At 46.1% G+C, this 24288-nt stretch overlaps 1 protein-coding gene across 1 annotated transcript in view; it reads left to right on the forward strand.

The window, feature by feature from the left end:
- LOC144493806 (uncharacterized) overlaps window positions 1-24288 on the forward strand; it is a 229650-nt gene that overhangs the window by 22217 nt on the left and 183145 nt on the right. Inside the window, exons 4-5 of the mRNA XM_078213330.1 lie at window positions 14895-15060; window positions 15176-15401. Coding sequence (XP_078069456.1) covers window positions 14895-15060; window positions 15176-15401 — 392 coding nt within the window. The remainder of the gene's footprint in view (window positions 1-14894; window positions 15061-15175; window positions 15402-24288) is intronic.

Raw genomic sequence — 24288 nt, forward strand, 5'->3', positions numbered from 1 at the left:
ACCCATACACAGTCTTCCCAGATGCATTTTTCAGGATTTTTTAAAGATGTAGTGGCTACTTCCAATTACATCTTTACTTTTATTGCTCCCTTGTGCAGTTCTCACTATTTCTGACTCGACTGCTATGTTAACCATCTCATGTGATACAGGCATTTCATGGGGTTTTCACTCTAGCTCCAAATTTGTGATTAAGCCAGCCAGGGAGTGAATTGTGTTTAACTTAGAGATTTTCAACAATTTGAAGGACTATGAACCGGTTCATATGCTGCAGCATTGGGCAGAATTGTCTCAAAATAGGCCAAAAACAGTGCATTGCACCAAATTTCCATCAGCATGTCTGGCGTGTAATCAGTTGAGACTCAAGAGAGCTTAATCTGTGAGAATTTTGTGGATCTTTTCCTTTACATTTCCATTTAAAGAACTTCAGTACAAATCCCATATGGAGCACAAGAACTAGGAGCAGGAGTAGGCAGTTCAGCCCTCGAGCCTACTCCGCCTTTCATTTTGATCATGGCTGATCTCATCTCAGCCTCATCTCCACCTTCCTGCCCACTCCCATCATCCCACTACTAATTTTTAAAAACCTATCTATCTCCTTAAATTTGATTAGTATCCACTGCACTCTGTTATAGAGAATTCCACAGATTTGAGTGAAATAATTCCTCCTCATTTCTGTTTTAATTCTGCAACCCCTTAAAACAGGAGTAATGTGCCCAGGGTCCTTGAAGAAATAGAGGCTGTAATTCTTCGGCTGTTCACGCTGGCGGGACTTTCCGCTGGCGTGGAATGACATCAATGGGAATTTCCACAGCAAACAACACGCCACATCCCGCCGGCGGGAAACACGCGGCTGGGAGGCCGGAGCATCTCGCCCAGAGTGTAGTTTAGCTAACACTGAATGAAGATTGGAGCAGCAGGCTGGGAGAACATAAGAAAAGCAAAAGGTTTGGACTACTGGGTTCACTGTCAGAATCCTGTACTGAATGGCCCTTGTAATTTTTGTCTCACTTTTCAAACATGTCCACCATTGAAGGATCTAGTGCAATTTGAAGAGAGAAGGACACTGCCTGGGCAAGAAAATGGCACACTGGCCGCTTTCCCTTCTCTACCTCGAGGACCCTGGAGACAAGCACTCATCCTGCACAAGGAATTAATGGGGCACAAACTAGGAGCTTTACAGGATGTGCAGCTATTTCCCCGAGACCCTTACTTGCATGTAGAAACCTAAAATCTGCTTCCTCCACAACAGCAGGAAGACACCAGGGGCACCATTTTCAGCCTGATAAGGGGGGAAAATGAATAGGGTGGGCTAAAGTGTAATTTTGCCAGGTGCATGCCAGTTTACCAATGCCATCCTACCCCAGAGCCATTTTCCTGGAGGCGAGATCAGACATGTGGGAGTTGTGGGGGAGAAATACCTGTCTGCAAGTAGCGGATTAGTTAATTGAAGTAGGTTAAAGGGCATTGAAGGCTAGTTATTCAAAGCTAACTGAAATTCCCCCCCCCCCCCCCCCCCCCCCCACCCCCCCACAACTTCAACCTGGCATTGGCAGCACAGCAGCTGCCTAGTAGCGGCCCCCTGGCAGCAGTTTGAAGAGCCAGTAATCTGAGGCGCCTAATGGCCTACCTTGTCATAGGTTTTCCTGCACAATTTTCAACTGGTAACAATGCCATCTCTTTGTTCAGGTTTGTTAAAGTTGCTCAGGGGGCAGTTCAAGGTGGAACTGCACTCTTTCTCCCTGACCTGCAATTGTAGAGTGCAGCTCCTTCCATGCCAGAAGGACTGCCATTTACTTTTCAGCTTTGAGAGGCAGCCTACAGTCCTTAATAGGCCAATCAAGGGAAGATAACTGACACAGTGCCGGGTCAGGACTCCTATTTGACCCTGATGTTGGTGCCCCACCCAAAATGCAAAATCCTGCCCCTGATCTTTAATATTAACTGCCTAGTGCCACCTGGGAGACCGTCCACAATTGCTACCTTTCACCTAATTCATTCAATTTTGTTGCCTGACAAATGTGCATCCACTATCTGTTAGAGGCAGTGCATGGGTCGTGGGGGAAAGGTTCCCTGACAATGAAGAAATTCCAAAAACCAAGAACTCTATAGCCCAGCAAACTGCCTCTCAATGCCTGTTTCATGTGGACATATCACGTAAAGTTACAGATTAGTTATCTCAGTCCCTGATTTATGATTCTGGTCTCTCACATGCCAGGCCTGTGGTCTTTTGAATGGATTTGATTATTGATGCGCTATCAATAAGGCGAAAGACTACCGGTGTGCCAATACAAGTGTAGGCTTTTATTCACAACAGAATCAGGAGCAGATCCCAACAAATAACCGACCTGGACTGAACAAGGGGGAGGAGACAGCTGCCTTTATACTAGGTGCCGAGGGGAGGAACCAAACTGGAAGGGGATGTGTCCAGGTATGAAAACACACACAACGGTGGTCCATATAGGACAAAGGCACAACTGAGGTCCAACACATTCACCCCTTCCTTTAAAAAAACAACACGGGGGTGAAGCGGAAACAATATTACAAGTCCAGATGAACCGGTGGCTTGATCCGCTGTCGCGATCGTCGTAGTGCAGGTCGCAGAGACGTCCGAGCAGGGAGCGATGTCGGCCCAGGCTCCGTACAGTGAGCGTCGAGAGAAGGCGCCAGATGGTGTGAAGCGGACCGATCCGTCGTCCCGTCCAGTCGTCGGGTACTGCATGGCGACGGCTCCGGCGACTCAAGCGAGCTGTCCACAGGGGCGAGAGGAGTGAGCAGTGGCCCTGGTGGCGTATGGGGAACATTGGGAACCGGAGCTAGGGGGTGGGGGGCTGCAACAGGCTCTGGGCGCACTACATTGGGGATCAGTGATTGAGGGAGGAAGAGGCGCAGCAATCTCCGAGTGGACAACACCAGGGACCGTGGGGCGGAAGGACGTGGTGACCTCAGGGGCACCCGTGGGTGCCAAGTCACGGACAGAAACCGTGTCCTCCCGCCCATCAGGGTACGCTACATAAGCGTATTGAGGATTCGCGTGGAGCAATTGGACCTCCTCGACCAAGGGATCTGCCTTATGGGTCCGGACATGCTTCCGAAGCAGGACGGGCCCCGGGGACATCAGCCAATCTGGGAGCGAAGTACCCGAGGAGGACTTCCTGGGAAACGAAAACATCCGCTCGTGAGGGGTCGTATTGGTCGCTGTGCACAAGAGTGACCTAATGGAATGTAATGCGTCCGGAAGGACGTCTTGCCAACGGCTGACTGGAAGGCCCCTAGACCATAGCGCTAATAGAACGGCCTTCCAGACGGTTGCGTTCTCCCACTCTACTTGACCATTTCCCCTGGGGTTATAGCTAGTGGTGCGGCTGGAGGCAACGCCTTTGGCGAGTAGGTACTGCCTCAACTCGTTACTCATGAAAGAGGACCCACGATCGCTATGGACATAGGCTGGGAAGCCGAACAGGGTGAAGAGCGTGGTCAGGGTCCGAATCACTGTAGCCGTGGTCATGTCCGAGCAGGGGAAGGCAAAAGGGAAACGTGAGTATTCATCAATGATATTCAAGAAATAAACATTGCGGTTAGAGGAGGGGAGGGGGCCTTTAAAGTCAATGCTAAGGCGCTCAAACGCGCGAGTGGCCTTTACAAGGTGCGCCCTACCTGGCCGGTAGAACTGCGGTTTGCACTCAGCGCAGACCCTGCATTGCCTGGTAATCGTCCGAACTTCCTCGAGGGAGTAGGGCAGGTTACGGGACTTGACAAAGTGGAAAAATCTGGTGACACCCGGATGACAGAGGTCGTTATGGAGGGACTGTAGCTGGTCTAGTTGGGCGCTGGCACATGATCCACGGGACAGGGCATCTGGGGGCTCATTGAGCTTCCCGGGCCGGTACATGATGTCATATCTGTAGGTGGAGAGCTCAATCCTCCACCGCAAGATCTTGTCATTCTTAATTGCCCTTTTGCCTGGTGTTAAACAGGAAGGCAACTGACCGCTGGTCCGTAATTAAGGTGAATCGTTGGCCCGCAAGATAATGGCGCCAGTGCCAGACGGCTTCCACGATGGCCTGGGCCTCCTTCTCGACCGAGGAGTGTCGGATCTCAGGGCCTTGTAAGGTCTGGGAAAAGAAGGCCACCGGACGGCCCCTCTGGTTAAGGGTGGTGGCTGGGGCAAAGTCAGACGCATCACTTTCCACTTGGAATGGGATGGATTCGTCCACAGCATGCATCACAGCCTTCGCATTGTCTGCTTTGATGTCGTCGAAGGCCCGACGGGCCTCCTCCGCCAGGGGAAAAGAGGTCGATTTTAGGAGCGGACGGGCTTTATCCGCGTAACGGGGAACCCACTGGGCATAGTAGGAGAAGAAGCCCAGGCATCTCCTCAGTGCTTTGAGAGTAGTAGGAAGGGGAAGCTGCATAAGGGGACGCATACGGACTGGGTCGGAGCCAAGGACACCATTTTCTATCACGTACCCAAGGATGGCGAGGCGGCGTGTCCGGAAAACACACTTCGCCTCATTATATGTGAGGTTCAGGAGAGTGGCCGTACGAAGGAATTTTTGTAGGTTGGCATCATGATCCTGCAGGTCATGGCCGCAGATGGTGACGTTATCCAGATACGGGAAAGTGGCCCGTAGCCCGTGCTGGTCTACCATTTGATCCATGGCCCGCTGGAAGACTGAGACCCCATTGGTGACACCAAAGGGGACTCAGAGGAACTGGTAGAGGCGACCATCCGCCTCAAAGGCAGTATATGGGCGATCCTCCGAGCGGATAGGGAGCTGGTGGTAAGCCGATTTCAAATCGATCGTCGAGAAAACCCTATAGCGCGCGATGCGGTTGACTATGTCCGCGATACGGGGAAGAGGATACGCATCTAGTTGGGTATACCTGTTTATGGTCTGGCTGTAGTCAATCACCATGCGGTGTTTCTCCCCCGATTTAACTACGACCACTTGCGCCCTCCAGGGGCTGGTGCTGGCCTGGATAATCCCTTTCCGGAGCAAACGTTGTACCTCAGACCGAATGAAGGCTCGGTCATCCGCACTATAGCGCCTACTCTTGGTGGCTATAGGCCTACAATCCGGGGTGAGGTTATCAAATAAGGGGGGGGGGGGGCTGATCTTGAGGGTCGAGAGACTGCAGGTGGTGCGCGAGGGGTGCTGCAGTGACGGCGCCTTGCAGACGGAGAGGGGGATAAGGGCCATCATACTGCAGGGTGACGCTCCTATGATGGCTGAGGAAATCTAACCCCAGCAGTACAGCTGCGCAGAGTCGCGGCAGCGCAAGGAGCCAAAAACGCTCGTAGACTGTGCCCTGTACCGTCAGCGTCACCAAACAGCACCCGAGGACCTCCACTGAGTGGGAATTCGAGGCCATGGAGATGGTCTGGCTCCAGGGTCGCACGGGTAGGGCATATTGACGCACTGTGCGAGGGTGTATAAAACTTTCTGTGCTCCCACAGTCGAACAGGCAGTTTTCTGCATGACCATTTACCTTGATCTCCATTATTGACTTGGAGAGTTGATGAGGCTGCGACTGGTTCAGGCAAATCGATGCCACCGTCGAATCCAAGAAGAATCCGTCTTCGTCCCCGTCTGATGACGTCACGGATAAAGCTTCCTGCTCAGCGCGTCTTGATGCCAGTCTCAAAGATGGCGATTCCCGCGCTTCCGGTGACCGCATCAAAGATGGCGATTCCCACACTTCCGGTGACCGCATTAAAGATGGCGATTTGCGCGCAGCCGCCACCTGCCTTAAAGATGGCTGCGCCCGTGGAACACACGTGGCGCCACGAGGCTTTGGAAGCAGCTTTGCCCGGCAGACTTTAGCGAAGTGGCCTAGCTTACCGCATCTGGAGCAAATCGCGTCCTTCGCCGGGCAGCGACGCCGAGGGTGCTTGGGTATGCCGCAAAAGTAACATTTGGGCCCAGCCGGAACAGCCGTCGCGGTGGAGCCGTCGATAGAACGGGATGCAGGGTAAGACCCGAGATTGTGAGAGGCCGCTTCTAACGTTTCAGCCATCGTGGCTGTTCTTCGGAGATCTAGGTCATCTTGTTCCAGCAGGCGCTGCCGGATGTATGTAGACTCAATGCCTGCAACGTAGGCGTCACGGATCAGGTCCTCCGTGTTCTGAGCTGCTGTAACAGCCTTACAGTCACAAGCTCGAGCTAGGACCCGCAGGGCACGCAGAAATTGGGCGCACGATTCTCCTGGCTGCTGCTTGCGGGTAGTTAGGAGATGTCTGGCGTAAACCACGTTAGGGCTCTTTTGGAACTGCCCTTTTAGGAGTTCTATAGTGTCCACGTATGTAGCAGCGTCCAAGAAGATTCCATAGACAGCTTCGCTTACCCGGGCGCGGAGCACATGGAGTTTAGCGCCGTCGGTGTCGATGGCCGTAGCGGTGTCGATGAATGCTTCGAAGCAGTCCAGCCAATGATCGAATTTATCAGAGGCTCCAACCTCTTGAGGGTCTAATGCTAACTTGTCGGGTTTTAGAAACTGCTCCATGCTGGCCAACTGTTGTGAATAAAATTGATGCACTATCAATAAGGCGAAAGACTACCGGTGAGGCAATACAAGTGTAGGCTTTTATTCACAACAGAATCAGGAGCAGATCCCAACAAGTAACCGACCTGGACTGAACAAGGGGGAGGAGACAGCCACCTTTATACTAGGTGCCGAGGGGAGGAACCAAACTGGAAGGGGATGTGTCCACGTATGACAAACACACACAACGGTGGTTCATATAGGACAAAGGCACAACTGAGGTCCACCACAATTATGTCAAGATGAATTGAGGGCCTGGGAAAGCATAAAGTTTACAGCAGGTTGTGACATAGTTGAAGATCTAGAAGGTTGTTTTGCAGGAGGAGCATAAAAGGGAACAGATACATACTCTGGCTGCCTGATGTGGTACAACTTGTTTCGCAGTCTGCTACACTTCCCAGCTGCACTCATGTTGCTAATGGTTACAGTGAATATGTCTGCAAATAGCTCTGGACTGATTTTTAAAAGCAGACACAAACCTCACCATGTGACTTTCCAAATAAGTTGTGGTATTTATATTAATACATATCTTGTGTTGTGGATTAACATCTCTGCAATGGCCTAGCGGTAGTATTGCTATACTATTAATCCAGAAACTCAGCTAATGTTCGAGGCACCCGGGTTCGAATCCCGGCAAGGCAGATGGTGGAATTTAAATTCAACAAAAAATATCTGGAATTAAGAATCTACTGACGACCATGAAAGCATTGTTGATTGTAAGAAAAATCCATCTGGTTCACTAATGTCCTTTAGGGAAAGAAATCTGCCATCCTTACCTGGTCTGGCCGAGAAGTGACTCCAGAGCCACATCATTGTGGTTGGCTCTCAACTGTTCTCTGAAAAAGCCTAGGAAGCCACTCAATTCAAGGGCGACTAGGGATGGGCAATGAATGCTGGCCAGCCAGCGATGTTCATGTCCCAAAATTAATAACCAGTCTAGTATGGATGGGGTAAACCATCATGATACAATGGGATGGTGATAGCAACCATTCATTTCCATCTGCCACCAATTGAGTTTCGAATTCCCCTTTTGTTCAGCATGAGAGGTCTACAAAATTATGAGAGGCGTATACAGGGTGGATAGTCAGACGCTTTTTCCCAGGGTGGAAGTGTCAGTTACAAGGAGGCACAGGTTCAAGGTGAGAAGGGGAAAGTTTAAGGGAGATGTGCGGGGAAAGTTATTCACGCAGAGAGTGGTGGGTGCCTGGAACATGCTGCCAGAGGAGGTGGTGGATGCAGGCACATTAGCAACATTTAAGAGGCATCTGGATGGGTACATGAATAGGGAGGGAATAGAGGGATACGGTCTGAGTAAGAGCAGAAGTTTTTTAAAAAATTTAGTTCGGTCATCATGATCAGCACAGGCTTGGAGGGCCGAAGGGCCAGTTCCTGTGTTGTACTTTTCTTTGTTCTTGTTCTTTGCTAAACATGGGGATGGGTAATCTAGAAAACTCCATGGTCATTTTTGTTGGCCCATCCTCAAACAAAGATATGTGGGAAATCCCCAGAGTTCTGTGAATGTCCTTATTTAATTTGGTATTCACTTGATACTAACTGTAGCTCAAATGCTAATAGTCACGTGATTTGCAGCAGCCATTTTAGTAGTTTGTTTGTATCCAGTTTTCCTTATAGTGTTAACTGAAAGTTCATAATATAATGTCCCTGTACTGGGCATGATATTTAACATTCATAGAATCCCTGCTGTGCAGAAGGAGGCCATTCAGCCCATCAAGTCTGCACCAACAACAATTCCACCCAGGCCCGATCACCATAACCCCACATATTTATCCTACTAATCCTCCTGACACTAAGGGGCAATTTAGCATGGCCAATTCACCTAACCTGCACAACTTTAGACTGTGGGAGGAAACCGGAGCACCCGGAGGAAACCCATGCAGTCACTGGGAGAACGTGCAAACTCCACTCAGACAATCACCGAGGCCAGAATTGGACCCGGGTCCCGAATGCTCTGAGGCAGCAGTGCTAACCACTGTGCCACCCTGCCGCCCATTAATCAGTGCACACTAACTATTCCCAAGTACCATTCAAGAAAAGTAAACACTATGCAATCCATGCATTAAATATTCCAGCGATTTGTTGCAAAAGGTTACAAAAATATCCTTTGCTGATGTGACCACGCACATTTCTTGTGACTACGCATGTTTTTTTTACATGTTAACTGAGGACCTGGCAGCTGAGAAGAGTTAGAGCATCTTGGACTGGAAATGGTCTTCTGTCACCCTGCAGTGAACATGAGGCAGATTGACTCTGTCCAGAATTCTTTGGCAACCTGTCCAGCTATGGTGCAGTTAGTTAGCACGCTTGTCTCTGAGAAAAGGTTTGTGGGTTTAAGCCCCATTCCAGCACTCGAACAGAACAGTTCAGGCTTACAATTCTTTGTGGTGTAGGGGACATGCTGTCTTTAAGATAAAATGTTAAAATAGGTTCATGTCTACTCTCTCAAACGCATGTTAAAATATCCCATCGGGCACCCCCAGGGGGTAGCGCTGGAGCACAGCACAGGGCTTTTCACCAGGAATAATCTGGCATTCTCTAGCCCTTCTGAATCTTCCCTTCCTGACATGGCACATCTAGTGGGATTCAGCTGGTGATCACACACCGGCTGGAGGTTTAGGGAGTGGAGTCCCTTCCTGTTGATGTGGGGGAATTCCATGACGAGACAATGTTTGTAGGGAAACATGTGTGCCACGGACCTGGGGCATCCCGGTGATGGCACTAAGTCCGCATGTCCGGGCAACCAGTTGGGCCTGGTCCTCATTGAAGCAGATGTAATCTGTTGCCTGGGCATTCAGGGCATCCGTGTCATGGTGGATGCATCTGTGCATGGTGTACATTAACATTACAAAGTTAAGAAAATGTAGAAAATATCAACAAGAAATAAAACTTGCCCCCTCACCAAGCTGCATCTTTGTTTTACTTCGGGGAATGGATGACTGGTGGTGGTGATGAGTTTTAGTGGAGGCTGGCAGGGCTTTCTGGAGGGCTATAAGAAGCGGATTTTAGGAGACTATTAGTTGGACTCTCTGCAGCATCCTTTGAAAGATTTGTTCTGGTGGGGCTTTTAAAGACTTTTTCCATTTTCTCCACTTCCGTTTTTTTTCTCTCTGTAGAGCTCCCTATAGCAGTTGACTGCATTGTTAATGCTTCTATTCACTCTTGAACTACTCTCTCTGCCTGGGTCTTCACCAAAGATAGTCATTGCATCTTCAAGTCATTTTCAAGGTATCACCAAGTGATTTTAAGCTAAATGTCTTGGTTGGTTGTTCATCCTCCTTGTCCACAGCGCTCTTTGTTCCATTTCTTTCCGATAGAGTATGGCCAGGTTTTCACCTTCGCATTGTGCCCGTTTTCGGGTGCGACGCGCTCATAAAGTGGGGCGTAAAACGATTCGTGCAATTGGTGCCGGTTTTCGCGCCATTTTACGAGCGTAGGATTTCCGGCGCAGTCAGCCTCTCGCGAAAAATGGGCGAGAGGCAGGTTAATTTATTTAAATAAGCATTTTAATATCATTAGTGAGCCTGGTGCTCAATCGTCTGGGCTCGCCTGCCTTTATAACCTCGCCAGGAAAGGTTCTTGCCGGCGAGAAATAGACATGCTCCCCATGAACAGGGTGCAGTCAACTTGGCCTCGCCGCTGGAACTGGAGCCAATGAGGCCCCCCCAGGCAGGCCGAGTGCAAGAGGGGTGCCCTTGGGCATTGCCAGACTGGCAGTGCCACCCTGGCACCTGGACAGTGCCCACCAGCCAGTGCCAAAGGGTGGGGGCAATAGGGGAGGGGTCAGTGGGGGGCTGTGCAAATGGTGGAGGGGCCAGTGGGGGCTGGCAGTGAGGGAGGGGCCAGTGGGGGGGGGCTAATGGGGGGGAGGGGGCTCGCTGCCACTCTGCAGTGATTAAGGGATTTTCACAGTAATGGCATAGCTCACAGAATAGGGGATTTTCACAGTAACTTCATTACAGTGTGAGTGTAAGCCTACTTGTGATTAACAAAATAAACTTTAAAACTTTAATCGGTAGGGGAGGGCAGCGGGGCTGCAATCAGTGGGGGGAGGGAGGGAGAGGGGGCCCACTGCCACTCTGCAGCAATCGGTGGGGGGAAGGAGGGGATCTCCATTTGATTTGGACGGCGGGAGGGTCACGGGCCCCCACGATTGCAGGGGTGAGGGAGCTGCTTCAGGCTGCATGCAGTAGCAGGGGCCTGGCAGCTCCTTCTTTGTCTGTCAGACGCCCTGCTACTGCTAATGTGCATGTGCAGCATCAGAGGCATGCACATGTGCAATACCTCCTTCTGCAGACTTTCGGATGCGTTAAGCTTCTGCAGCGAGCAACAGGCTCGCTTAGAATTTTGCAGCCATAGTGCGTATGGGGGAGTCTAAAAACATGCCCGAAAGATGGATCTGGAACTCTTCCAGTTCCACGCCCGCCCAGCACTTAAACTAAAAATGATAAAATACTGCCCAATACCTCCGCATGAGATGCAAGCAACTCTGCAACATCCTCGGTGTTTAGTTTATCCAATCCAAATTGTTTGCTCATTTCTCTAATTGGCTTTTGGATTGTCTCAATAGGCTCAACATACCCCTTGGCTCTAACACAATCTGGCCACAAATTCTTCCACACAACATTCATATTAATGAGATGACCTCATTCCAAGCCACAGAGACGTTATCAATGGCCTTAATGATGCTATAATTCTTCCAAAATTCCTTTCAGAGTAGGAGCATCGCTTATCCAAAAATTCTTCAATGGTCATAGGCTTGAAGGTTGCAATCAACTACCCTAATAATAACTAATATTAGTGATTTATCCGTGTTAAAGGTATAGATGGCATGGAATTCTTAAATTGCATTCAGGAGAACTTTTTTTATTTAGTACTTAGCAAGCCAAATGAAGGAACAGTTCTGGACTTAGTTTTAAGGCATTAATGAGGGCATCTTGGTGGTTGTGATCATGGTTCATTAAATTTAAATTATGCAAAATGAAAAAGATAGAGCTGGAGTAACAGTTTTCAATTGGGAAAGACTAATATTACTAAATTGTGATAGGATATGGCAAAGGTGGCCTGGGAACCTGAAGGTAAGTATTTTTGAAAGAAAACACTTTTAGTTCTGTTCAAATATATGTTCAGTATTTTGATATGTGAGTATTCCCACTGTGTCTCCTATCCATAGTGTCCTTGTTGAGCAATTATGGGTTTCTGGATGAAACTGGCTAATGGTACAGTCCACAATGGACTGCCATGTCACTACAGACTATTTTCAATCCCCTTCATTTTTACTCAAGCCCAAAATAAACATCCCTAAGAGCTTATTTTACATTATCAGAACCACTGAAAAACACATTGTTACAGTGTGTATAAATGTTTTAATCTGCATCATAAAACACTAGAACCAAACTGTAGTACAAACATGCTATTCCCTGCATGGAACTACAGTTCTGGAGGCCCAGTTCTGATTTGATTTATTATTGTCACATGTATTGGTATACAATGAAAAGTATTGTTTCTTGCGCGCTACACAAAGCATACCGTTCATAGAGTACAAAGGGGAGAAGGAAAGGAGAGGGTGCAGAATGTAGTGTTACAGTCATATTTAGGGTGTAGAGAGAGATCAAGGCCGGCATTCTCCCAAAAACATTCTAAGTTCCCAATGTGCGGGGAAAATGGGAGTAAATCCCGCCGGTTTATTAGCATGATTTCCGACACCCTGTGCATCACAGAGTGCCCTAGCATGATTCACTCTGAAAATCAGGGGGCAGGGCCTATTCCCACCTGAGATGCTGGCAGCACAGTGCTGAGCGGGCCGCTGAGCATGCACCAATCTGTCAGCGCCAAGATTGACGCATGCGCAGTGGCTCCACATTGCCAGTCTCCCAATTGCTGGCCAGCCCCACAACGCCTCATTGCTGGCCTTTCAACCCCTCAAACCCCCAATCACTGGCCTCCTGGACCTCCCCAGGCCAGCCCCTATGTCTTCCCCACCCTGACCCAACCCCTCCCCCCAACCTGGATGGCAGCCCCAATTGCCCTCAATTCCTCCCTCTCTTAGTGTCCCACTTGCAGAGTGGCAGCGGGTCTCCCCCCCCCCACCCCACCCCACCGATTGCCCCTCCAATAGGCCCCCCCCCCAAAGGTGCCTCTTGGGCAGTGCCAGTTTGCCCCTAGGGCAGTGCCAGAGTGTCACGCCCCCTTACCCCCAATCTCCCGGGGGGCCTCAATGGCCTCTGTTCCCTCAAGCAAGGTCAAGCCGCCTGTTCTCCATTAGTTGAGAGCAGTAGTAAACCCCGCTGGAATGAACACTCCCAGCAGGGGGGAAGCGCTAGCTACATTTTCATGCCTGCAGTACAGCTTTGGGTGAGGAATGCATTTTTTGATATGTGACAATTTTTGAAATCTTGCATGTTTTCAATTCTCTTGTTTCATGAGATTTAATTTTAAAATTCTAATGTCAAAGTTCCAGTCTTACCTTTCAACTTAACAACTGTTATTGAAACCTGCATTTCAATGAATAATTGCCCTGCCAAATTTTGTAGGGGTTATCCCATGGGTGAATTTTACAGCCCCCTGCAAGCATATTTGAGGGCTCGTAAAGTAAAATGTGTGGTCTGCTGCCACCTTCCCGCCCACCCGAATCTATTTCCCAAGTTACAGGGGCAGGGTAAGGAGTCAGGAAGCCCACCCGCCCATGGGCCTATTGATGGCCAATTAATGGCCACTCGAAGGGATAATTAATGGCCATTCAAGGGGATAATTAATGGTCACTCAAAGACCTCATTTTGCCTCCACTGCTATAAATGCGTGTGGTCCTTCTACGGAGGGATCTGGGATGGAGGCTAGTGCATGCAGCAGTACCATACAGCTGATAACTGCACTGGTTCACGGGTTCCCTAGAAACCTGTCCCTTTTGCAATTTTGTGGGGTCCGTGGACCGTGTCTACGTCCAATGTTATAGACTGCACTCCCTTTTTAGTTTTCTAAATAGCCTTTTACTAATATTCTGTTTGCAGTTCAGTCGCACGCTCCTGATTTACGGGCACCCATTACAGAGGAGGGCAGAGAAGGCGGGAAGATCTCCTCGTGAACTGCTCGTGGTCCTTGCCATAAACAGGTCCAGGGAGTTGCCCAACCCAACTGTCTGCTCCTCTACTGCGGCTACATTCATGGCCGGGTGTCCCTGGAGAAAGAGCATGCAGTGGCCGAGGGCACCATTGAGGCCTTCCATGCCCATTGGGCCCCACAGGGATTGGGGTGTATTATTGACCCCTTTAATCATATTTTGGTTTAATGTTTTAAGTTTCCTTTCTGCTTTATTTTTTGGTTCAGGCCGTTCCCATCTTTTTGGGGCATGCCCTTCTTGCTTTGTCCCTAAGATTGTTTAATTTGGTTTATTTTGGTTGGCATCAAAAGGAAATGCTATAACACATATGGTAGGGGAAGGCCAAAGCAAAGTGGGTAGCCCACACAACAAAACAGAAAATGCTGGAAAATCTCAGCAGGTCTGACAGCATCTGTGGAGAGAGAATAGAGCTAACATTTTGAGTCTAGATGATCCTTTGTCAGAGCTTTGTCAAAGTGGGCAGTCTGTTAGTTTTCACTGCATGGAATGCTGTCAGGCAATAAGGGGGGGAATGCTCTTTTGGAGGTATCCCCTGTCTGCATCAGAGGCAGCCCAATTGTCAAGATAACACCCCCCTTCAAGTGCTCCACCCGACCTCTCAGACACAGCCCCCAAATCCCTCCATCATTAACTCCACCACTTCAATCTCAGAAATACCTAAGTCCACAATCCATCAGCTGTCATCTTCAGGGACTGCTGGTAGTCCTAGCAGTGGCCACTATTCAATTCTGGTGCTGCTGGAACTACAGAGCTGCCGAACAATTGGATACTGCTGTGGGGGAGCTGAGTTTAGGGTGGGCAGGCTAACCACAAGCTTGGGGGTTGTGGTGGTGGGGGTGGGTTCATGTGTCTGTTTGGGTGTGTGTATGTATGTCAGTGGTTAGCACTGCTACCTCACAGCGCCAGGGACCCAGATTTGATTCCCGGCTTGGGTTGCTGTCTGTGTGGAGTCTACATGTTCTCCCTGTGTCTGCGTGGGTTTCCTCCGGGTGCTTCAGTTTCCTCCCACAGTTCGAAAGACATGCTAGTTAGGTGCATTGACCATGCTAAATTCTCCCTCAGTGTACCCGAACAGGCGTCGGAGTGTGGCAACTCGGGGATTTTCACAGAAACTTCATTGCAGTGTTAATGTAAGTCTACTTGTGATGCGAATAAATAAACTTAAAAACAGTGTATGTGTAAATTTTAATAGCAAAATCTTTCTTTTTGTCCTCTTCAGAAACTGTTTGCCCTACAAGAATACCTGTGGCATCTCGAGATGAAAAAGGTTTTGATATTCTTGTTGGATTAGATATCAGGAAAAAAGCCAGTAAAAGTCAAGGCTCTTACCGTGGTAAAAAAGCTTATAAGGTTACATCGCAGAGTGATTTAACAGAGAAAACAAGGTATTTGTTTTCAGGATCTGCTCATTAAAAACGTTCCCTTATCTTTTCATTGCAGTATTGCTTACAATTTTTGTGGAGTATTCTGTTATTTATAAATCAAGGATTTTCATTACAGGGATATTTTTCCTGATGGCCTTCCTCCTTCCTATGTCTTTGTGTCCACACTACGATTCAAGAGACCTGTAATTAAGGAAAAATGGGATTTATGGAGAATTCTAGCTACAGATGGCACAATTCAAACAGCAGTTACACTGGATGGTGAAGACAATACAGTAGCTTTTCATACAACACACATGATGAATGATACTCAGTCTGTGACCTTCACTTCTCCGCTTATAAAGGTAGAAAATATTTTAAATCCTGTTTATCTTATTCTGTCTGATAACCTCTTCAGTAGAGACATGCTTATGCAAAATTTTCTGTGGGTACATAGAACTATCATTTATTTCCATTCCCAATTCCATCTGTAAGCCTATTTCTTTTCAATATTGTCATTGTCTTGTAGTTTAAGGGTTACAGAAAACAACTGAAGACCTTCTTGTTCATGGATTTCAATTTGAAATTGTAAAATTCTAGCAGAAAAACAAACATCAGTACATCACGTAATGACTGAATTTTTATCATGCTCTTGATTCCAATGTTTTGCCATTTTCCAGGATGGTTTCCACACCCTCAACTTTTGCTGGGTTTGGCCACATGGACCATAGGCATTTTTAGTGCAGAAGGAGACCATTCAACCTATTCAACCTATTTCGAACATATTTCTAACGGGCAGACTGAGTGATGTCGCTAAGGTTGAGGCCCTGAAACCTGGGACTGGATTTAGGTTGGGATTCCGACATCAGGGTCAAATGGGGATCACAGCATTGCGGGAAGTGGGTAGGTACAGGGGAAATGTTAGGGGGAAGTTTTTCACACAGAGGGTGGTGGGCGAGTGGAATCGGCTGCCGTCAGTGGTGGTGGAGGCAAACTCAATAGGGTCTTTTAAGAGACTCCTGGATGAGTACATGGGACTTAATAGGATGGAGGGCTATAGGTAGGCCTAAAAGGTAGGGATATGTTCGGCACAACTTGTGGGGCCGAAGGGCCTGTTTTGTGCTGCAGTTTTCTATGTTTCTATTCTGTCTGTATTGGTGTTTCAGTCGTTGAAATTTTGTCAGCCCTTTGGTGACAGGGTACAAAGCAAGAAGACTGGCAAAATGGTGTGGGGGAGAGGACACCCAGCAGGAATATCCCCCTGCAGCAGTGCTGTACAGGTACTTAGTAAACACCCTGTGGTGAACCATTGTTGGTTCCCACCAGGTAGTGCTGAGCCATGGTCTGGCCAGTACTATGAGTCTGTAGATATGTTACTGTTGGGGTTAGGGTTGGGCTGTTCTACCTGTTAATATAGTTGTTATGGTACACCCCAGTCGGCTCCGCCTCCTGGGAGAGGTATAAAGGTCACTGCTCTGCCTGGTGATCCTTTAGTCTGGGATCGTATACTGTATATGGTAGCTCTGTTATTGTTGGCAATAAAAGCCTTTATTTCCCGAGTACATCAAGCCTCTCGTGTGTTATATCGCGCATCACACCCCAATGATTTCCAGGGTCTGCTTTCCTGACCGTGATATTTCCAGATCCTATGTAATTACCCTTGAGGGAACCCAGCCATGCGGGTGCCCTTGACATTCAGCTGTAGCCTCAGTATTGGTCACTGCTAGCAGTGGCACTGCTGAACTGCACTCTCTGATTGAATGGCCTTCCAGCTGGCAATATGCTGCCCAGTGTCTTGCCATCAACCAAAGCTCCGGTGGCAAGACTCCTGCGACCTGCATAAAATTCAGCTCAATGTCTTTCCAGTAAGTATATAATCGTATTCCTTTTCTACTTATTAAAATATATGGCTTTACAATTATTTATGTTAAATTATATCTACTACCTGCCAGCCTATTCCACGAATCTGTCTATGTTCTGGGGTATTTTACAGTCCTCTTTGTTTGCCATCTCCTCTCCATTTTATTTCTTCAACAAATTTTGCTGTTGTGAACGACATAACCAAGTTCAAATCAATTTTATAAAACTGAAAACAAAACTTTTCCCAGCCCTCACTCTGGGGGTAGACAACTTCCAGCCCTTCTTCAGAAGCACCATCGTTTTGCTAACTTTTTTTTGTCCATTCACTATCTTCCTGTTTATGCTACTATATTTCCTCATTACATAATTTTTCTCAAGAAGCTTCTTGTGATAACCATTGACTCTCCAAGTAAATATACACATCCACCGAATTTTGATCAACTATTTAATTTGCTTCTTCAAAAAAACTCTGTTTTTCCACCATCATTGGTAAAAACTATTACAAAATACTTACTATGGGCTGGAGATTCTCCTCCCAAAATTGAGCAAAGCCACGTCAGAAGGCTGTAATGTGAGGCATGCGGATCTGCAATTTCAAAGTTGCCAGATTATTTCTCCCACCTGCCAATTCCCTGAGTCAGAAAACATGATGCCTCACAACCTGACATACACTTTAAGTGACATCGACTTCACAATATAAATCCCAGCATCAAATTCAAATCTCCTTTCCCATGGTATTTTCTACGAGGCAGGTAGATTTCTGAAGGCTGTTGGAACCCCTCCTGGTAAATCAGTTTTGCCTTTGATGGGGAAGCCTGTTGTGGAGCTGGGAACCTTTTGACAGGTAAATACTTTTCGATCTGCTCCATGGCTTCCCCAACCCCATGCCACTTCCATTCCCCTTCCATTATCCTCTGAGTCTCTTTCTCTCTCTGGAGTTGGAGACTGAAATCTGCCAGGAAATAGGTCTCTTTCTCTGAGATTCTGATGTTTGGGGGTAGATCTTTCTCTGGAGGTGGTTGCATGAGAATCAGAAGCCAGGTGACTATCTGGATCTTTGTCCAGAGGTGTTAAAAGGCTGGAAATCTAGCATCCACAGGAGCATATCTGTTTTTGTCCTGATTTAAAGAAGGCCTTTATGTCTATGGGCTCCTGCTTATAATTGGAACAGTAGAAATAGCTGTTAAGAATTATACTTTGTCATGTTAAGTATTTTAACTGGTAAAAGTAATGCTAATTCTTTTTGTTATATTCTAACTATGTTCTTAAATAAAGTTTGTTTTGATAAAAGAACAAAGAAAATTACAGCACAGGCCCTCCAAGCCTGCACCGACCATGCTGCCCGACTGAACTAAAACCCCCTACCCTTCTGGGGACCATATCCCTCCATTCCCATCCTATTCATGTATTGTCCAGACACCCCTTAAAAGTCATTATTGTATCTGCTTCCACTACCTCCCTCAGCAGTGTGTTCCAGGCACCCATCACCCTCTGTGTAAAAAAAACTTGCCTTGTACATCACCTTTAAACCTTGCCCCTTGCACCTTAAACCTATGCCCCCTAGTATTTGATTCTTCCACCCTGGAAACAAGCTTCTGACTATCCAGTCTGTCCATGCCTCTCATAATCTTGTAGACTTCTATCAAGTCGCCCCTCAACCTCCATCGTTCCAGTGAGAACAAACCAAGTTTCTCCAACCTCTCCTCATAGCTAATGCCCTCCATACCAGGCAACATCCTGTTAAATCTTTTCTGTACCCTCTCAAAAGCTTCCTAGTGGGTCAATTGAATCATACCGGGAGCAAAACACCTTATGCTCACTCTAATGCCAAATTAAAAAGGAAAAGTTAGGGTTTAGGCTAACTTCACAAGATACCTTGGAGTTTCTGATTTGGTCCCTAACGCTACAGCTTTGGATATAGCATAAAAGAGAACTCTCAACCAGGCAGAGCAAGGTGTAGCCCCCTCACCATCAGTGAATTTGAGTATTTATTTCTTCAAAATGATAATCATAGAATCCTACAGTGCAGAAGGAGGCCATTCGGCCCATCAAGGCTGCACCAACCACAATCCCACCCAGGCCCTATAACCCAATACATTTACCCTAACTAGTCCCCCTGACACTAAGGGCAATTTAGCATGATCAATTCACCTAACCCGCACATATTTGGACTGTGAGAGGAAACCAGAGCACCTGGCGGAAACCCATGCAGACATGGGGAGAATGTGCAAACTCCACACAGACAGTGACCCAAGCCAGGAATCAAACCCAGGTCCCTGGTACTGTGAGGCAGCAGTGCTAACTACTGTGCCACCGTTCCGCCCTAACAATGAAAGAAACTCGAAAATAAGTCGCCAATGTTTCATTACAAGCAGACTTAGCATTGATTTATATTTACTCTTTGATGTCCTGTAGCATTGGTCATGATAAGTAAATCATAAAATAATACAATACGGAAGAAGACCATTTGACCCATTATGCCTGTGCCAGCTTTTGTGAAATAACTATTTAGTTAATTCTACTCTCATGCTCTTTCCTCCTATCCCTGCTAAGTTTTCCCTTCAGTTATGTATCTAGTTCCTTTTTGGAATTCATCCTTGGGAAGAACTTTTAACTGCTAAGGAGCAGTTGGAAGTTAAATACGTGAATTGTCAGGTCAGGAACTTAACAGGGGCCCACCCATTTATGAGTTGAACCTGGGAAGGTTTGCAGGTGAATCGGGCCAACCTGTGGAACGTTCAGTAGGTTGTTACAATATGCAACAAGTCAATTAATTCAGGATTTAACCCAAAGTTCTGGCTTTAACAGCCAGCACAAGGACTTCCCACACTGTGTAGAGCACCCCACCCCCTCCAAGAGCACAGCAGTGAGTGGCACTTTCATGAACGTGATAAGCCTGGAAGCCATCAGAAGATAAATTTGATCACAAGTTAGTTCTCCTCCAGAATATTGTTGAATAATTTTATTGAATAAGGTATGATGGTAAACATGTGATTATATAAGTAAACATGATATATCATGTTTGAGGAGGTATGAAGAAAAAAACATGGGTCATAGGGAGGTGGTTAGCTTTGTGAGAATATAAAAAGCAAATAAGATGCAAGATATCAATCATGTTGGGTTGGGAATCACAGACAAATGACACAAAGCAAAGTGGTTAAATGGGAGAAGGGAGGCGGAGCTGAATAAGGTTGGTAGGAAGCAGAATTAAAGGCAGTGCTAAGCAGTCAAAGGGTGAGGAGAGAAAATAAATTGTAGAAGTGGAGTACATTGGAGAACTGATGTTGGGGAAATAGAATTGTGGTGGGAAGAAGAGAAACAGTGGCTGGAATTTTTCTGAGACAGCAGAAGTCTGCTGCTGGGCCAAAGGTGGCAGGTGATCCCAATTCATCTGGTCGCAGGACCCTGACTGCATTTTGTAAGTGGCTGCCACCGGGCTGCCATCCCAATAAAGGGTGGTGGCCCCCTCCTCAAAAGCTGCAAACCCACTTAGAGGGCCAGAAGCTCAGCAGCCCCAGCAAGACCACTGCTAGCAGCTGCAATTGCAGAATGAAGGCGCATTGATGGCCATGTGCCTTTGAAGACAGGTAGGTGGAGTCAGGAGATGCCAGGGTGAGTCAGACAGGTCTTGACAATCAGGGGAGGCAGTTGGTGGGGTCACTGAGGACTTGCAGCATCAGTGCCATGGAAATGTCTTTCCCACCATACAGCAATGAGCACCCAAAAAGGAGCACCCTCCTCCCTCATCTTAGATGAGCAAAATATCTGTGGAAAATCACTCCTAGTTGGCCACTTAAGGGACTCAGTTGAGCTTCAGGTGGAGGCTTGGGTGCCATCTTTCCTACTACAGACAAAATGGCATGGTGGTCAAGCATATCATCTGGCATCTTCCTGGATAATTTTTCGAGCATTCCTCCTGCCAGCATATCTCCAAAGTTCTGGGAAAATTCAGTCCAGTGAGTTGGTTAGAAGAGAAGAGGAGGAGCAGTAGGATATAAGTAACAGGATAGTGTGATTCAAAAATAATTGGATGCAACGTTTGGGAAGAAAATATAAAAGGAAAAACTATTAGGGAATAATGAAATGAGGACCTTGTCAGAGTGCAGTGGTGAGGTCAAAAGAAGTGTGAGTAGGCGTAGAAAAGATTTATGAAAGACATGGCAGTAGCAGTTTTTAAACTTGTAGTATATTGCCGAAAAAAATATGTTGCACAAAATTCTTTCAGGTTTTTTCATGGAATATGAGCATCACTGACAAAGCCAGCATTTGTTGTCCATAACTAATTGCTCTTGAGAAGGTGGTGGTGAGCTGAGCGAGTAGTTGATAAAGTTTAATTTTAAATAGTTTCTTGAAAAATAAAAAAAGAATCGAAACCATTATATAAGTGAGATGAAGTGGGGCCAATATATATTTATCTGGTAGAAAGTGGACAAATGAAGAACAGGAATTAATTAAGTGTATTTATTTTTGAAATTTGGAACAGATAGTGGGAAACTAAATCAGAGGATTGGTAAAGGTCATCAGATGGAAAAAGTTAAATTAGAGTTATGCTGTAGCAGTTGTTATGGGAAGTCATATATTTAATGGCACATAACTTCTGGGCTGAATGCCAACTTAAGCTGATTGTGCCTGCGCATGCGCGCTGAAAGCGCCAAGTTTGAACTTCCGTTTTGGGTTTGGAAAGCTGCTGGGATTGAAGCACTGAGCTGCAATCTCGCCCTAATTTCCCATCATTTGTGCTGATGACGGGTAAGTTTTTTCCCTTATTTATTTGCACACTTATTTTGTTCTAGCTGCAACGAATAGAGGCAGCAGGTGTTCTTTGGTTGGTATAATGTTTTTGTAAATGTTTTGAAAATGTGTTTAAAAATGCATGTAATGCACAGAAAGTGAAAGATTTTTCTTTAAATTTTACAACTTTGTCATGACAACTAAATCCAATAAAATGTGCATTCATATAGAACAAAGAACAGTACAGCACAGGAAACAGGCCCTTCGGCCCTCCAATGTGGCAAAGTGGGTGTTAATGTCTGGAATAAATTTCAGCTGGTCCATTTGGATTTTGTTATATATTTTAAGCAGCCTCCCGGATGCAACATTAATCTTTATGCAACTTGGCTATTAAGAAAGTATTCCTTAAGATGACATGTGCAAGTATCTTGTAAGCTGATGTGAACTGTCTCTCTGACAGGCATTGCAGAATCCAGTGCGGATTGAAAATCTCGAGTCATGTTCCACCACCAGTGATGCATCATGCTTTCAGCTTGGCTTCTAACTGAAGTTCTTTTTGAGATTTTGAAGTAGGCACAGAAATGTCAGGCTACATGTAAAATCCATACCATGTTAACATGGTATCAAAGTTTTATACTTATAACATTATTTTTGTTAATAGATTTTTTCCATTAAACTACAAAATTCTACTAATGCTTTATTGAAACAAAACTAAACATTTAAATATGAAATTATATGACAGGCACTATCTTACTGGCCGTTCATGCCACGCTCCCGCTGTAGCGAGGTTGGAGAATTTTGCGCCCAGCCAAATCTCCGTTTACTGCAGCGGGATGAGAAATCCCGCCGATGTGAATGGTGCTAACATTCCAGCCAAATGCTTTATTGTAACATACGGAACAGTTAAATACGACAATTGTAAATGAAGTAAGCAAGGCAGAAGAATGCTAATGATAAACACATTTAGATTTTCCATGGCCCAAATAGCGAATTCTTCTTTGCTCAACCTCATGCAGGTATTCAAATCATGGTTCAAGAAGCTGACCTTTCACCTTTGCAATTAAATTTTTGGTTTCCATATTCTAAATTAAAACATACAAACACTTAGCATGCTTGACATAAAGTTATATAATGTTATAATGCAGATTTAAGCAGTAGTTTCACAGATTTAGAACAAATAACAAAACCTATGTGCATTTTATATTTCAAAATAATACTAATTTTCAATCAAAGAAAATTTAAAAATTACATTTTAAATGAGCCAATAACAATAGGATTAACTACTTAAAATAACTAGCAAAAAAATAATTAAGTAAATTTTCAACATACCTTTTACAATAGCAGGAAAATCCTTCTCTGTTTTCAATGCAAAACTGCTATTTCCAAGCTGGACCGCAATGGGTGTTCCCAGTATTGCCGCGTCATTAGGAGGCATGATTAGGGTCCTCCTGTGTCACGCAGGGGCCTGCGGAGATAGCTTTGCTGAAGGCTGTTGCTCCCATCGGAAGTTCAGACTCTATTTTTCAAGGCAGGAAAGTGTGCAAAAAATTATTTTATTTCTGGCAGTCCACAGCTTTCCGCCGCTGATTGGAATTTATGAGCCATTATTTATACGTTTATTAGTTACAGCAACTTTTAAAGAAAATCTGCATTGAAGGGATAGGGACCGTATATTAAAAATAAACTTTGGGGACCGTATATTAAAAATAAACTTTGGGGACAGAGAAAAGTAAGCAATAGTGAAAGAGGGTAACAAAAGGGAGAAGTTATATTTGAACAATCCATTATTTATGTATTTTATTAGCAACAGCATATTTTTAAATTCAGCTTTGAGACAGTAATGGGACAGCAATGAGACAGTATATTAAAATATGTATTTTGGGCACAGAGAGGATTTTAGAGATAAACTTTCTCCCTGCTGCCTAACAGAGGGTGAGAGGAAGGATTGTATTTGAATCAGGATGAGCAGCTAGTTGAGTGGCTTGATCCAAGCAATGTGCAGTGGTCGGAATGGTGTAGTTCAATATTGCTGAGCTGGTAGTGCACCTCTGTCTTAGTCCTTCTCCTGAGTTGTGTCCAGAATATTTCCAATCTCTCATTTCTCTCCTCCTCTGTGCTTAGTAGCATATGTGGAAACTCATTTCTTCCTCTGCTTTTAGGTCTGGCAGATTCTGCTTTATTTCAGTAGCCTCGCCAGAGATGACTAACTAGATGCATTGGGAGGAGGGCGCCATTTTTATCAGAGTACTTTGTGTTAATTTGATCCCAAGCCAGTTGGTGAAGTATAAAACTAGACAGTGATACTTTTCTTGATAATAGGTTGTTTTACAGAATGTAGCGTTACATATGTCTGCTTCCTCTAAGTGCTCTAACCTGTGTACCCTAACAATATAATTAACATACAGTTAACACCCCACTAGATGCAAATTCAGGAACTGAAACTTTATTCTCTGCTGATCAGGCTTTGATGGGCTACACTTTCTCCCAGGCCACACAGCTCAATATTTCACAATTCCTTTTTAGAGCGCTGTCGGAACTCACTCGAGTTAGCAGACTTTATTGCAACTGTAGTCTCTTTGGCACGCTATAATCGTTGCATTTCCAAGGATAAGCCTAGGTTAATGGCATAAACTCAAAACACAAATGAATTCAGGTTACCTG

This window comes from Mustelus asterias, chromosome 5 (genome assembly GCF_964213995.1).
Source record: "Mustelus asterias chromosome 5, sMusAst1.hap1.1, whole genome shotgun sequence".
NCBI lineage: Eukaryota > Metazoa > Chordata > Chondrichthyes > Carcharhiniformes > Triakidae > Mustelus > Mustelus asterias.